The sequence below is a fragment of the Tauraco erythrolophus genome, chromosome 11, assembly GCF_009769465.1.
Source record: "Tauraco erythrolophus isolate bTauEry1 chromosome 11, bTauEry1.pri, whole genome shotgun sequence".
NCBI classification, from domain to species: Eukaryota; Metazoa; Chordata; class Aves; order Musophagiformes; family Musophagidae; genus Tauraco; species Tauraco erythrolophus.
The window spans coordinates 3974221-3990432 of NC_141475.1; the positions used below are offsets into that span (position 1 = coordinate 3974221).

A 16212-nucleotide genomic window follows, 5' to 3' on the forward strand; every position below is an offset into this window, starting at 1 on the left:
TTCCCAGTAGCTGGTGTGTGGTCAAAGAGTTATATGTGGCTACAGCAGAACCATTGGCTTTGTGTTCACAGGTACAGCGTGACCAAGGGCTGGCAGCTTCTTTGGCTCTGCACTGGCCTGTTCCCACCCAGCAAGTCACTGCTGAAACATGCCCAGAAGTTCATGGAGACACATCAGAAAGAAACACTGGCCCTGGAGTGCAGTCGGAGGATCCAGACAGTATTGAGGTAAATGATCTGGCATATAGTCAGCTCAAAGTGTTCAAAAATCAAGAATCAGGTGCCAAAAAGCACATGGGCTAAAAAACTGAGACTCTTTCTATCTTTACATCTTTTTTTTTTTTTAAGTTATCATTATTTTTGATTCTCTTATGGGCTTTGAACCACTAAGAGAGGTGTGTGTCACAGTTTCACTTTTTTCTTTCATAGAGTTAGCAACATTTTAAAAAGTTCAGCATCACACACAATCACTTGACTCCCAAAGCTGGGTATGTCAAACATCCTAAAGGGCGTGCAGCCTGAAATGAAATCCTGCATTGTCATGGATGAGGTCCTGATCTTGCTTTCCTTTAGTGAGGCAGCATGTCCTTGTCCCCTTTACATGTGCCTCAGGACTAGTCCCGAGTTTGCTGAATCTCAGTAGCACAGAGCTGCACGTGTGCAGCTAAAATTACCAGGTTTTACTCACAGTGGGGTGGCATCACTGAAGTCCCTGACATCTGCTGAGTGCTAATGGGGCTCTGTTGGTTTTCTGATGGTGAAGCAAAGCAGATCCATGCTGGGAAGAGAGGATCAACAAAATCAATTCCTATTCTTTGAAGAAACCCAAATGAGCAAAGCCCTGACACTTACATGGCTGCTCACAGCAAGGCACTTCTCAGTCCGCTAGGCATTACCTCAGTCCTAGTGAGGGTTGAGGCAACAAGGCCTCCAAACCACAGTGCTTCCTGAGCTTCTGAATGACTTGTTGGTGTAATGAAGATTTCAGGAAGGATCAACTGAACTGCAGGGGGAAGGTTTCCCTAGATTCCTCCAGGTGCAGGAATTACCCAGCACGACGCTCTGAGAACACAGTGCTTTGGCATCAAGGTTAACCCCAGCGGTCTCCCTTTTGATGCTGCTGTGAGTAACCACCTGCCTGCCACAGACCTCTCCAGTAAAGAAGCTGCCCAATGACTTCTGCCTTCAGCTCCTCCATCTTCCACCTTCTCTTAGGCTGGGCCCTGCATTTGGTCTGTGAGCCCTGTGGGTCAGGCTTGAGGGGAATGCTAACACAGTGGCTGTCCCCCTTGCAGTGGACGGGTTTTGGCACTGCTGGAGAAATGTCACTGCACATTCAACTTGCCTTTGAAGTGCCTGAAAAATGCCTGGCGAGGAATGCAATTCATTGTGTTTTTTTTTTTTTCTATGGAGAAGACTGAAAATTTCCTGCCTTCCTACATCATGTAGTATTCATGGTCTAAGCCCTGTTGAGCTATATAAAGCTTCTTTTGAGTAGGGAAACAAGGAGGGAAAAGCAGAATGAGCTGTCTGGGAGAATGCTATCTGCTAAAGTGCCCCAGATCTGGATCCTGGGGGATGGGAAGAGGAACAAATACAAATGTTTTCTAAAAGTATTTCTTTTCCCAAGATTAAACCTGCATAGAATAGAATAGAATAGAATAGAATAGAATAGAATAGAATAGAATAGAATAGAATAGAATAGAATAGAATAGAATAGAATAGAATAGAATATTTCAGTGGGAAGGGCCCTACAACGATCATCTAGTCCAACTTCTCCCTGTAAGGAACCTGCTCTCTTTGGAAGGGTGGAGCAAGCAGCTCAAAGGACTGACTTGAAATACATGGAGTAGAAGCCAACTGAGCCCTTGGGTACACCTTTTCCTCCATAAACAGCTTTACAGCTCCATCCCCAGACTCCTGGCCAGGGAAACAATGGGCACCCTGATAGCTGTTAAGTAGATCTTGCCTTGGCAATGAATTCCTAGCTGAGGCTGCAAGGAGAGATGGCTCTGTGCCTCCAGCCAAGCTGCTGCACTTCCTTGGCCTCCCTCTGCTGCAAGTCCAGGAATAGATGACTGAATAGGGCAGGTCCACACTCCTTACTGTGCTTTCACAGTACCAAAGCACATGCTGTTCAACTTGGTTACAGTCAGGTTTTCCTTCTCCAAATGGAACTGCTACTTTAGTTAATGGAAAAAAAATAGTTTTCAAATCCACACAACTAAAGCTGGATGCCAGACTAAGCTCTCTTCCTGAGAGACTGGCCCAGTGAGAGAGGAGTTTGGCCCATAAGCTATGATGCACAAAATCTCCAAACAGTCTGCTCTGTGCCACTGAGGGCGGGAAAATACCAGCCCCAGAAGGTAATGTGCTAGATTCATCCTCACTTCAACTGTATCAACTTTTTGCATGATTCAGACTTGAAAGCCAATTCCTTTGCTTTAAAAGGCAGCTCTGCTCTGAGGTATAAATTCAAAGAACTGGGATTGTACAGCTTAAATGCCTCTGGAGTCAGTGATTACATGCCAGCTCTTATATCAAATGTAATGCTTCTAGCGGCCCTCCAGACTTTCTGGTACTTGCCTCCTGAGCTGTAACTCATTTTGTATCATCTTTTTGCTGATGCAAGAATTAAATAAAATGTATTTCTCCTTGTGGCCACTATCTTCACACTTCAGTAAAGTAAGGAAATGCTGCTGAATACACAGAAGGGGTAATGGTAATGTCTAAGAAGGTGCCTTATTCATGCAACCTACTTGCAAAGGCTTTTACTATACATGGTAACAAGACCCTCAGTTTCTTGCTGTTAATACACTGAATTTGCGTTGGGGTGAAGGTCCATTGGAACCTGCACCATCGCACAGTACTAGCTGTTGGATGGAGTCTTGTTTGGATGGAATACTATTGTTCAGCTCCTCAAAGATTACACATCCAGCACTGATCTCTCTTATGATGGTGGTGATATTTTCCAGGAGTGGCTCCAGGAAGTGGGCACCTCATCCTGTGGAGGTTGAGGCCATCTTACAGAACAACACTAAGATCCCACACAAGATTTACTTCCCCAATGAAACAGAACAGGTGAGTACTTACTTGTTTTCCCAGCTTGACCATTTTCCCAGCCATGATGTGTTTCAAGACATTCAGTGTTCTCATTTCTTCCTCTCCTCTGTGTAACCAAGAGTCTTGTTTTCTCATAGACGTTTGATGTGAGAACAAACACCAAAATCCGGACTCTGTGTCAGAACATTGCTTCCAAATTGCAGCTGAGCTCCTGGGAAGGTTTCAGCCTCTTTGTGAAGATTGCAGACAAGGTAAGTCTTCTGCACTATGGCAGGGTAGCCAGACTGCCTCCTCCTCTCTCACTTATTTACCAGACCACCTAAACAACCATATATGAAGCCAAGCAACAGAGCAGGTCATCACTGCTTCTGTTTTACTGAGAGGATACAACCTAGACTCGAACTTTTAGCACCTGACAAATATTTTGAGTCTCTTGAAGGGGCTGGATGGAGATGCAGAGTTTGTAACAGTCTACCAGGACACAGGTGGTACTAAAAGCAATGAAGATGCAGGCTTTCTTGCAGCTGCTGTGATGGCAGCAAACTGCACGTTGCATACTGCTGGATTCAGCCCTTTTCCACTCAGACTTTGCCCAGGAGATGTGCTACACATGTACAGTACCCATTAGTATTAGGGAGAGCAGTGGCTGACCCGCACCAATTGATAGCTCTAGTTTCTTAGAAGCTTGTCTTGCTTGAGCCAAGGCTTGAGCTGGCTGCCTTGCTGAGAGATCCTTTCTGTCTCCAACTGTGATCAAGGCAAAAGCAGCACTGAGTCCAAGAATAGGGAGTTTGATGTGCTGCATTCCTGAAAAGAAGAACCTGAAAAGGTTCCTGAAAATATGTGCCAATATTTTACAAAGAGGAGATGGCTGATGTAGGCATCTTTAGTCTGACTTCAATAAGCAGGTTGGAAAGAAAAAAGCAACAGAAGATGCAGTAAAATGCATATGAAATGTAAGTCATTTGAGCCTTCCTCCTCCTGTTTCTCTCCTCTTTCCCCTTGCCTCTGTCTTTCCTGCTGTAATTGTGCTCTCTCACTGTAGACAGGGAAAGAAAATTCAGCCTGATACTGGGTGTGTTGGCACAGGCAGTATTTTATATGATCTGCTAATCCCTCCTTTACCCCCTTCATTGCTTGGCCTCTTCCAGGTGATCAGTCAGAATGAAGCAGACTACTTCTTTGACTCACTAAGGCAGGTGACTGACTGGAGCAGGAGGAACAAACCAGGGAAAGACGGTAAGGAGAATGCTAGCATGGCAAGACTTTGCATGAGATGCTACGTTGAACTGGGGAGGCAGCAAATTTATCCAGTAGGATTTACTCCATCTTGGGAAGTGTGTGGCATGAGCCGCCCTGTATCATTTTTGTTTGTACATGCACGTTTACTGCCTGCGTGAGCAGTAAGATTCAATGACCTGATGCAGCCAAGCACTGGCTATCAAGAAACACCAGAACGTCTTTGTGGGACAATCTCTCCAGAAATTTTAAGTCGATACTGAAGATTTTTTGACCTGTTGCATCCAAAACTCACAGCTGGATGCAAAAAAGTTACATAGGTTGATCCTCTTTACAGTCCAAGGCTCATACATTGCCAGATCAGGTATCAGCCAGCACGTGTAAATAGGTTCTTTACACAGTGTCACTCCAATTCCTTGTTGGAAATCCAAAATTGTTGTCTAGACTACTACCTGGTGATACCAAAGCACAAGTTGTATTGCCAGGAGAACACTTGTTAGAATAAACCAATATAACACTAATGACAGCGATTCTTTGCACTTCACCCCTATGTCTAACATACATTTTGAAATGTACATCAAACTCAAACTCCACTCAAATTTCACATGAATTTATCCTGACCTTTGCTTATTTTAGGACAGCTGAGATTCAACTTCCTGAAGCACTATCTACATATTCAAGACTTTCTAACTTCCCTCTTCTCCCCACAGCTGATGCAGCTACTAGGAGCTCTGAAAATCATAGCATAAAGATGTGGGTGCACTAAATCACAACTCATTTCTGTAAGCACAGCCATCAGGGAACGTACCTGCATGAGTACAACAGAATTCAGGTGTGCTGCACATTGGCGCGTAGCTGTCATGAGCACCAAGAAATAACACTTGTATTGCAGGCATCCTCAACTTCTTCCTCCATCTCTGAAGAGCCCACATCTTAGATCACTGCATGATCAGTGCCCAGGAACCGACAACTAATCACTTTGTCATCTAAAATGGCCTTTTGTACTTTTTTGTTCATAATTTTTTTTGTTACTATTAAAACCAGAATTACATTTCTGAAGAAACTCACAAGCCATTTAAAAATTGCAGAATTCTACAGTGATAGAGAGAATACTAAGAAAATGTTGTTTCCTTAGGGACTACTACGTCTGTGGCATATGAAGTGTACTTCATGAGAAAGCTGTGGCTGAATGTAACTCCTGGGAAGGACCTGAAAGCTGATTCCATTTTTCATTACCATCAGGTAACCGGCTCCCTAAAGCATAAACATAAGGGCAGGCAACGTGATCCAAGAAATACTCCTGAGAAAGTCAGCCTGCTGGACTATTTCTGTCTCCCTCACCAAGGCCTACATCGTAGAGCCTCCAGAGGAATGCCTGTGTTCACACCTTAGCTGTATTGCTTATGTTAGGAGCACAGTTCCCTTATCTAATTGTTCCCTGGAGTTGCTCGTCTTGCTCCGTAGTTGTATGGATAATCATAGAATGATTTGGCTTGAAAAGGACCTTTAAAGACCATCCAGAGAACCTCCAAAAGGAGACAAAAGTTCATGGGATGTCTTTGGACTGTGTTTGGCAAGACTTCACATCCTCACCTGACAGATTTAGAATGCGTAAGTCAGTGTTTCCTTCAGCCCGTTCTGTCTGGATTCAGAGCTGGTCTCTTCCAGGAGCTGCCGAAGTACCTCAGAGGCTACCACAAGTGTTCCAAGGATGAAGCTGTCCAGCTGGCAGGGCTGATTTTTAAAGTGCGTTTCAACAATGACCGCACACAGCTGGCAACCATTCCCAAAATCCTGAAGGAGCTGGTGCCAGACAATCTGCTCCGAGCAGTCTCATCGGATGAGTGGAAGAAGGTAAGAACATCAGCTTTCATCAATCCCACTACTTCACAGAGCTTTATGGGAGAAGAAAGACATCGAGCCACACTATGTTTTGATCTGGCAGTCTTTGAAAGCGCTATGGAGGGATGTTATTAGATGTTGCTGGTTTGCCTCTTACAATCCAGATTTTGCATCATCTTTACCAAAGCTCTGAAAGATTGGTTTGAGATGTGCATCTTTCTTGGAGATACTAATCTATTTCCAGTGCCCAGAAGAAGAGTTACAGATAGGAAAGTCAGTGCAGAGACTGGGGATTTGAGGATCTTGCAGAGAAACAGAAAATTAAGATGTGTCCTAAATATTTCATAGTTTAGCCAGCAAATCGGTCAGCTTGCACAGTGTGCATGCTACTCACAGCAAAAGGCTCTTTTATCCACCAAAAGGCAGAAATTTTCATCAGATACTTATTGCTTAGTCCACTGAGGAAGACACAGTATACTATTTCAAAGACAGATGGAAAATTCACCCTACATATTTCAGCAGAAAATGTTATACGTCTGTTGTGTTGAACACTGGCTTTCTGAATTTTGTTTCATCCTATATTGCCCCTCTGCCGTGAAATCCATTCCCTTGGGCTCCTGGACTTCCTTCACCCCAAAGCACGGCAGGCTATTTTCATTTTCACAGTCTTCTGTTCCTGTGGGCAAAAGACTGATCTTGGTGATGACCTGATGATGTCTTTAGTGCTAGTGCTGGACAATGGAAACCTGCCCGTCTCCAATTGAATAGGCTTTGTATTCTTTTTTCTAAACAGAGCATTACTGCAGCATATAGTAAACATGAAGGAAAAACTGCGGATGAGGCCAAGATTGCCTTCTTGAAAATGATATACCGGTGGCCAACGTTTGGATCAGCCTTCTTTGAGGTGAAGGTAGGTTTAAAGGCCTGTATGAATGGCTTTGGTAGTAGACCAGCACTGGGGAATATGGACTGACCATATTCCGTATCTTACGTAAGTGAGAATACATTATAAAGCTGAGTTCCCATCATCTGCTGAGGAAAACTCAGTTCCTTGAAAGTGGAGAGATGGGTTCTTTATCCATTCTGAACTCTACCTGTTGTTTACTGGCTAAGTTGTTGTTCCAGTGGTAATACCTAATGTTACAACTATGTAGTAGATGGAGGGCTTTTAGCTATGTAGATACTTAATTGTCCTGTCATTGTTCTCCACAACAAAACGCTGCCAAATCTTGTATCTCCAGGGACTCTTCTCTTAGAGCAGAACTGTACTAATCCTCTCATTCTGCAGTGAATATCTCCAGGAATAATTTCCCACTTGCTACCTTTAATTTCTTCCCACTAGGTTCTTAACTGGTTTGCAAGCAACCATTAAGCCTATTATCAGATAGCCTAGGAAATAATGGACCTGATTCTGCTTTTATGTAGGAGCTGCTCGAGTCATCAATATATGGCCAAAAAAGTCATCCTTAGCAATAGTTACATAATATTGAAGAGCTTTATGTTTCAGTATTTATTTGGTAAAGAGTCCAAGCAGCACTGGACACAGTTAAAGGTCACTATGCACATGATACGGATCATTTCTTCATTTTCTGCCTGTCTTGCTCTGTTACTCATTTATAGCAAACCTCAGAGCCAAATTTCCCAGAGATTGTACTGATTGCAATCAACAAGCAAGGAGTCTCACTGATACATCAGAAGACAAAGGTAACGATCGCTTCTCAAGAGTCTATCTAAGGAAGGATTTAATTGACTGTGCTAATCTAGGGACAGCAACAGGACCTTCTCCCTGAATGGCAGGAGAGGATAGAGTCCTTCTATTCGTTTTCTGTGTGAAACCGAATAAAATGTTATTGCCTCAAATCACTTCTTTGCAGTTTCTACACTGGAAAGGAAACAGTGTAGAGCACCTCTGAAAAAAGAAGTAGTAATCGTGATGGACCTGGGCAAAGTGACAAGATCAGGCAGAGGGATGGACAGTGCACTAGGGAACCTGCTTCAGAAAAATGCTTTGCAGGAAACCCAAGCTGTCTAAAGGATCAGGTTGAATGACAGTGTTTACCAGCTCTCTAACCCAAACAGCCTGGTCTTACCAAGTTCCCAGGCAAAAGCATTTATGAATATCACTATTTGCTTTTAATAAGAAAACAAATATCCAGTGAGTTTTAGATTATTGTAAATACAGTGGCAGTGTGCTAAGGCAAAGATTAACACATCATGAAAGGAAGTCTCATTAGAGCGATTACGACTCACCTGCTTGGTGAAAATACAATATACCACTAGTCTAGATGCAAGACCTACCTTGATCCACTGTGTCTATAAATGAAGTGGGAAAGAAAAAGATTGCTCTGGCTCTACTGGTTTTCTTACATAAGAGCCCATTTTCATTTGAGAAATGTTCTATAGTTCAGTTTGTTTCCTCTTACAGGATATTTTAACAGTCTACCCTTTCAATAAAATCTCCAATTGGAGCAGTGGGAGCACATACTTTCACATGACAATAGGGAACCTTGTACGAGGAAGCCGGATCTTATGTGAGACATCTCTGGTAAGAAGAATTTTGTCAACTTATACATAAGAAACTCCTAATTTTTCCTTTACATGCAGAATTGCTACGAAACAATGGTGCCAAAATGGATGTTAAAACCAGTGTAGATTCAAAAAGCATTCACTGCTGTGTCAATAAAATTGCAGTTTAGAACTGGTTCAGTGCTGTATAACACCATCTGATGCAAAGACGTAAGCCATAGAGACAAGGAAAAACAGTAATTTCCCAATTTCTTCTCATATGTCAAAATTGTAATTATCTGAGACATGAAGAAAAGACTGCACTTACCCACGAAACTATGGAAGAGGCTTTTTGTCTTGCACAGTTTGGTCCGTCTGCGCAGTAACGCCATCCTTGTAAGTTTTTACATTTCGATGAGTGGTACCACCTTTTTAAGAATTGGTTTCAGATTGTCCACAGACTCAGACAAGCATCACTGTATTAATATTTAAAGGTAAATTTGTAAAGATAACAAAAACATTTAAGGGCTAACTTCTCTCCCAGAAAAGCCTGGATTCCTAAGTACAAGATGTCAATCTATAGAATGAATGACAAGGAGACAGTAGAGCTATACTCTGTAAAGTTTTGTAAATCTATGAAGGGAAGAGCAGAGGGAACAATAGATAAATAATTATCAAAGCAGTGATAGCTGTTGGAAGAGGAGATGTCCATGCAGGGAAGAACCTAAGAAGAAGATAAGACAGGGAGGAAATTATAGTTATTTTTGCTTCCAGAGCTCTTTGTGAGACTTAAGACTTTTTTCTTTTCTGACAGGGTTACAAAATGGATGACCTGTTAACGTCCTATGTACGCCTGCTAATGAATGCTTTAAACAAGCAGAAGAACCTCCCAGCCTGAGGGCGGAAATCTAACCCAGGACCTGTATCTGTGCCAAACTACCTGTCATTTCATCTCCCAGAAAAAACGCCATGTACAGAATATTAATCTCAATGATCAGTCTTCTGATCACACACTGAATGAACTGCGTTGTGGAAATACTACCACAAGAGAAGGCCAAGCGAGCATGTGCTTTCAAATATCTAACACTTAGCTGTCTTCGATGTAGTATAAGAATTCCATTCAGATTCTGGACTTAGAGAAAGTTTAGCTGGATTTTAATGTAACATGGGGGTGGAGGGCACAGGAACCCTAATATCTGATACTCTAAATCTCCTCCATTCTTAAAGAGACACACATTAACAGTTGTCTTCCTTTTGGAAAGCAAAGGTCCCCTCGTTGTATATGCTCCTACCAAATGCATAAACTCCTTGAGTCTTTGCAAACAAAGGTAATGTTATTTTTTTCCTCCCACTGGAAATTCTAAGAGTGGAGAAATGCTCTTTAGTAGTAGGATAACTGGACACCTTGAAAGGTAAGATGCTGGTTTTCATCCTTTTATCACTAGGTTGCGTGCTGCAAGTTACAGCAGATCATGACAGCCAGTTACTGTCAGAACAGAACTGTCGTTTTCTGTTAGCAGGTTGTCCATTGGTTTACCATTGCCTTGGTTAAATTAGTTTTCTTTCTTACACATTTTATAATGCACTTGGAAACTAACAACTGCTTTCTATTATGCAGTTCATAGTAAGCATAAACAAACTCTGAAATGGGCCTGGATTTTGGGTCATTAGTTTTACTCAGTTGTTCCTATTTCAAGTTATAATGTGCTATTCAGTGTAAATCAGAATTGAAGAACTCAGTCTAGCAGACATCTGTTGAAAGAGACTTTTCTGCTCTATAAAAAATGTTCTCAGCTTGGAGTTATGCAGACATTCGTTCATGAGACAAGAATAATAGCTTTAATTTCTCCTGATCTTTTCCATTTCCTGTTTAGCAGGCACTTTGAGTTGTAAAATGTGATTCAGCACTTGTTCATCTCTCAGACCTTTGTAAATATACAACTTTAGTCCTATAGGTACCAGAGTGTGCTCAGAGTGTGCAAACCATATATGCACTGTGGTGGTAGTAAGCCTAGATGCTTACCCCATCAGAGAACAAGTACTCCTTGCTCAATGACGAGCCCTCCCCTGCTCACAGTGAAACATGGACATGTCTTAAAGCATTTACACCGAGTTCCTTGAGACACGATCTGGCAGTGCTGGAAAAGCAGCTCTGCTAGATCGCTCAAATTTGCCAACATATGCACAAAGGTTCTCTTGTTCCCTCAGACGCGTGCGTGTGAAATTCAAATGCTAATGGGAATTTTGTACATAGGTGGCAGGGAAGAGCCCTACTCTCTTTGTGCATCTAAATGAGTGCCACACTTGTGAGAATAGTTGATCCTTTGGTGTGTAATTAGATATTCCTGCTGTAATGTCCATTGCTGGCAATGGAAATGTTTGCCACTAATGACTTTGAGTTGTTTTGTCATCCTATGTGTGATCTAACTGGCTATAAGTGAGAAGCATTCCATACTTCACCTGTACAAAAAGAAATTTTGCAGCCAAACTGTATTGTTTCTGGTTTCTAAATAAACACTGCAGAAAATCAACCACAATGTCTTTTTTAACAAGAAAATTCGATCTAGATTCATGTAACTTGAACCTACCAAACATCCACTACAGCCTGCAAACAATCATAGCATCCTATCTACTCGTCATATACACAACAAAATTTGTACAGTACAGCCTCTGAAAGGATGATACCCCTTTCTGTACATCCTCATCAACTAACACATCACCATCGAAGCAGCACAGATCCAAAATGTGAATTCACCACGATAGTGCCTCAGATTTGGACAATCCCCAGAGTTCCTCAGAGTGTGTAGTGCTCCCTGGCTCAGCACAGCAAATGTATTTTTTTTTTTTTTAACTGTAAAATATCCCACTTTTTAACTTGTTTTTCGTGTGAAGATTTAAAATGTATTACAGTTAACTTTATTACAGGAACATAAAAAGGTACAGTATTACAACATTTCAATCCACAATCACATGTTTTGGTTAGACAGCACAAGCAAGGTGTGATAAAATGAGAGCTCCACACAGTGCAGAATCCACACCGCTCATCAAGGCCTGAACCAAGGCAAGTAGCTGCTAATTCTTTCACTCAGTCTATGCCATCCTCAGCACTTAACGGTGCTTTACAGACTAGTACAACTGCATTTATTACATGTTTGCCTGCAATCAATACCTTCACTATCCAACCACTTTTTTAAAAAGTGCCAGTCACATCACCTAATACAAAACATGCAACATCTAGAAACTCTCTGTACAGAAGGTTGAACAATATTTGCCTACATTGCACAGACTGCTGTAAAAACAAAGACCAGGATACAAGCCCTCGAGAGCAGATTAGGTTGCTATAAAGAAAGACGAGAAGTGAGTAACATACCCTTTGAATACAAACAAGTTTCACATATTGTGGTTTCTAAAAGGAAAACCATTTTCAAGTGTACTCAGTGAATATTAGTGATTTTAATTCAGAATGTATAAATATGAATGTAAACTATAAATGTATATACTGAGACAACAGCTTTTAGTAAGTGTAGACTTCTGAGCCAAGTTTAATCTTGATATAAATCTTTACTCTCCAGTGGTGTGATACCTAGGATGAATTTGGCCAGCATGTCTATTTACAGCAATGGAAAAAAGCATGCCACTTATTTCTGACTAAGACTTTGACTTGATTTTTAAAAAAAAAAAACAAACCCCAACTTGTCATCAACACACTAAGTAGAATTTGTAAGTCTGCATTATATTCTTCTTAGTTTTTAGAAAGTGAACTCGAAGTAGAGGAAGATGCATTTGTCTAACTATTTATAGTTATTTCTCCTACTCCTTCAATTCCACTGTCCCACAAAAGGTATGTCAGTAATATTCATTACCGTAACTCTGCACATTGCAGGCTATGGGCAGCAGGAGTATAACAAAAATAATTGAAAAATCAATAATTTAAAAGATACTACGAGAACATCACCCTCCACTGATATAGAGATCAGGGATTATGATGATTATTTTTCCTCACCAATTTTGGGAAATGCTCTGAAGATTACATAATGCAACTCCTACAGAACTGAACAGCTATCAAAGAGAATGATACGATTGTCCTTGGAATACTGCAGCTTACTAGGTCTACTGAATTTGTAACATGAGACAAAGTGACAGCACACACTAAATCTCTGCTTGCAGTACAGAAGTAATTCCATTCACCTCTACATACATGCATTTTCCATTGCTGAACTTGAGAGTGGCCACTGAAAGAATATCACTTATTGCCTGCTAGATACATAGGCTTTCCATATTTACCAGTAGCTATGAGGCTGTGTGTTCCTCCACCATCTTCCCAGGAGGCTGAAGATACACAGCTGCTCAGATTTAGCACTAGACATGGCCTGTGACTAAGATTACAGGAACAGATCTGAATATTTTATGCTGAGAAGAATCTGCAGAACATATTGAACTGCACCTAGATGAGTAATTCTTGTGTTTTATGCTGTGGAAAACATGCCAAAGAATAGGCTTACAAGATCGGTCTTTGCAGTGGCCACATACTACTGCACCAAAAGACATGCTGCTGTTTGTGCCCTTAACTAAAAACATTTAAAGGCTTGTGAGAGAACGACTAGCCACATGTCCTCCTAAAGCAGTGACAAAAGCAGCTACTATTACTGTAATCTACAGTGCATATTAGAAGAGGATGGAAGAGTTCTACTGTTAAAATTAGGCCTATCCCCTCATGAGTGTTATAGCAGATGCAGTATACCTCAGTTAAAAGCTCATGGTAACTTACAGCAACAAAAAGCAAAGCAGCAGAAGGAAACTGAATTAGCAAAGCCAGTAAGTATCTGAGAGATGGTCTTGCATGTGAGATTCTTACCTGCACACACTTAACCAGGATTTTCCACCACTGCTGTGACATCACTGGTGCAGTTTCAGAGGTAGTAGCAACAGCAAGCGTGTTAACAGCTATCAATGCTTTAGTTATGATCTTATGTAGATCTATTCTGAGCAGAGTGTGATGGCAGGGAGGACAATTTTAAGATAGATTATTGCCCCAGTCCAGTTGCTGCTCACTCATATAAGAAGTGAGGAAGCTTTAACTTCTTGCTAGCTAATTCACCCGAGGCTTCGGATGGTGCCTAGACCCAACTGCCATGTTCATCTGACCTACTGAACTAGCTGCTTTTTGGAAGATTTAAATCATGCAAGAGACAGCAGTCCTCCGGGGTCTTTCATCCTGCCCACCTTGCAGAAGGGTAGGCACAGTCCCCAGCTAGTCATGGAAAGGCATTTTCAGGCTGCTCAGCTTAGTTCAGCACAAGAAACTGTGGGGCACACCTCCAGAGGTCTCAGAAGCCCACCGTGATTACATAACACACAGGTGGACTCAGGAACGGCATTGCTGATGGCTCACCCCTAAAGAAGTATTGAGAATGTTCAAAACCAGTAAATTTCTCAGCACCTTGAGTTGTACTAACAGAGAGAGAAGGACCAGTGAAACTTCACCAGTGATAGGCAGAACTACCGAACAGAACTATGTGCTTAAGATGTACAGATTCACGTCTGCGGTCCTCTCTAAGTACATTTAGGTCTTAAGAAGGAAGGTGGTGAGAACCTCTTATTTGGGTGAAAATTTTAATTAAAATATTTCCTGTTATTTTTTCTGCATAAGACCACATTTGCTACAAACTGTAAATATTAGAAACCCCTTCATGTAATTGGGCTTTCTGGAGTGTCACCAACAAGCGTATGCTCATCTTTCAAATAAAGTGAGAAGGACGGGGAAACTGAAGTGCTTAAATTGGTACCATATTATCAATTTAATTTCATCATGCAAAAGAATAACCAAGGCCCCAGCCACACTGCCTCAAGAAATGTTACCTTTGCCAGCGGATAGGACATGCTTTGTTTTGACCACTAGAAGCTCTAGTACCCATGTAGTAGTGGAGAAAACTGAGAAAATTATAGTGTCAGTTTCTAACAAAATCTTTTGTTTCCCATAGCCACCTCCTCCTTAAGGAGAGCTCAACTATTCTGAAGAGGCTGACATGGCCTTGACTGAAATCTTAGTACTGAACAAGGAAGCAGCAAAGTGCTGCTCTTCAGCTGTCTTAACATTGGACCTAAGCCGGACAAATGGGCAGTGCAGATGGCATAACTGTTGGTTCCTGGGCTTTCCCAGTAAACCTGCAAACCAGAAGGACTGTATGGCATCCATATATGCTCAGTAGGAATCTGGAGAAAGACTAGAACATTTTCCATGTAGCAAAGAGTGACAGCTTTCAGAATATTTGCCTACATATTGAAAAGAAATAAAAATGTCTTCACCCAGGGTAAGAAGATAAATTTTTATACTTTAACTGAAAAACGGGAAATCACACATTTCTTCCACCCCTGCACTCAACCACTGTTTCCAAATTCCTCAGACTATAGATGAAATGAAGAGAAAGAGCTACAGTTCAACTGAGGAAGGAAAGACTGTGTACAATTCCACCAAGGCAGAATAAGTTGTTATTAGCAAATTAATAACCAGCCTGTAAACTGCTCAAGCAGAAATCATATTCCTCTTTCTGCCAGTGTTAATAGACAATTGCTTGAGAAAAGGGATAGTCAGATGCAAGCTACGTTACCAGAAGCAGGGGAAGGTACTACTTATCTTTGGTTTTACTTGTTGGTAATTGCCTCTGTAATCAACAGCTGCTGTGAGCAGCAGCTTATGCCTGCAAAAGTGCAGTCAGTAGACTGACAGACCTGTTTAAGCAGAGTTTAAATCCAGAGCTTTGGGATGTGCCTTCTTGGATGCTAGCTCTGACAACTTCTTCAGGCGTTTCTTCAGCTCCAGAGGGAATTTCTCATAGCACTTCTTGCATACAGGCTTCATGTCAAACTCCACAAACTTATTCCTTTAACACAAAGAACAGCGGGTTATTAAAATGGTATTTGCAAACTATAAGCTTCACTAAATCAAGTCTCCATGCATCTACGTAAATGCTGCTGTTTGTGTTCTACCTCGTGTGTAAAACAACTCGCTTCCTTGTCTGGTCATTTAAGTACAGAGATTGAGTTCTTATCAAGGAACTAGGATCTTCAGTATTGCTAGTTAAGTATGGAGCAAGATTTTGCTATATATTTGTATGTAGCAGTCTAGAATAACAATGTTCTTGTAGAATGGAAGTGTCATTTCAAAGATTTTCTGTGATGAATCAGAGCTCCTTCATACGCAAGGCCAGTGGGGCCAACCAGCACAGTAAGATAAGGGTTTGAATCTGAGAAAGGAAAAATGTAGGATTGCTTTGTTTCCTGTGCCTCTTCTACATATCTGAAGTAACTAGCATAATATTTTCTTTCAAAATAATCTACGCAATTGCAAATACCGTCATTGAGGGGAGCATCCAGACTAAGCAGACATGGAGGCTGCAGGTATTTCAGGACAGGCAGCTATGCGAAGTTTAGAGCCTTCCCTCTGTACTGCTGAATGAGTTCTCCTCTTACTCAACCTTCTTACAGAATAGATTAATGAAGGAAAATAAATCAGAGAGGATGCTGAATCCCAGCTCCCTTTCAGTTCTGAAATCAGTGGAATTAT

At 41.5% G+C, this 16212-nt stretch overlaps 2 protein-coding genes across 6 annotated transcripts in view; one reads left to right on the forward strand and one right to left on the reverse strand.

The window, feature by feature from the left end:
* MYO7B (myosin VIIB) overlaps positions 1-9546 on the forward strand; it is a 48281-nt gene extending 38735 nt beyond the window's left edge. For all 3 annotated transcript variants that reach the window (XM_086618666.1, XM_086618663.1, XM_086618665.1), the window contains exons 39-48: positions 72-227; positions 2975-3080; positions 3200-3313; positions 4214-4301; positions 5437-5543; positions 5970-6155; positions 6937-7053; positions 7764-7847; positions 8569-8688; positions 9463-9546. In XM_086618666.1, the coding sequence (XP_086474792.1) occupies positions 72-227; positions 2975-3080; positions 3200-3313; positions 4214-4301; positions 5437-5543; positions 5970-6155; positions 6937-7053; positions 7764-7847; positions 8569-8688; positions 9463-9546 (1162 nt within the window). The remainder of the gene's footprint in view (positions 1-71; positions 228-2974; positions 3081-3199; positions 3314-4213; positions 4302-5436; positions 5544-5969; positions 6156-6936; positions 7054-7763; positions 7848-8568; positions 8689-9462) is intronic.
* Positions 9547-11576: 2030 nt separating this feature from the next.
* LIMS2 (LIM zinc finger domain containing 2) overlaps positions 11577-16212 on the reverse strand; it is a 33283-nt gene continuing 28647 nt past the window's right edge. For all 3 annotated transcript variants that reach the window (XM_086618669.1, XM_009989464.2, XM_086618668.1), the window contains exon 10: positions 11577-15529. In XM_086618669.1, the coding sequence (XP_086474795.1) occupies positions 15382-15529 (148 nt within the window). In that variant the 3' untranslated portion in view covers positions 11577-15381. The remainder of the gene's footprint in view (positions 15530-16212) is intronic.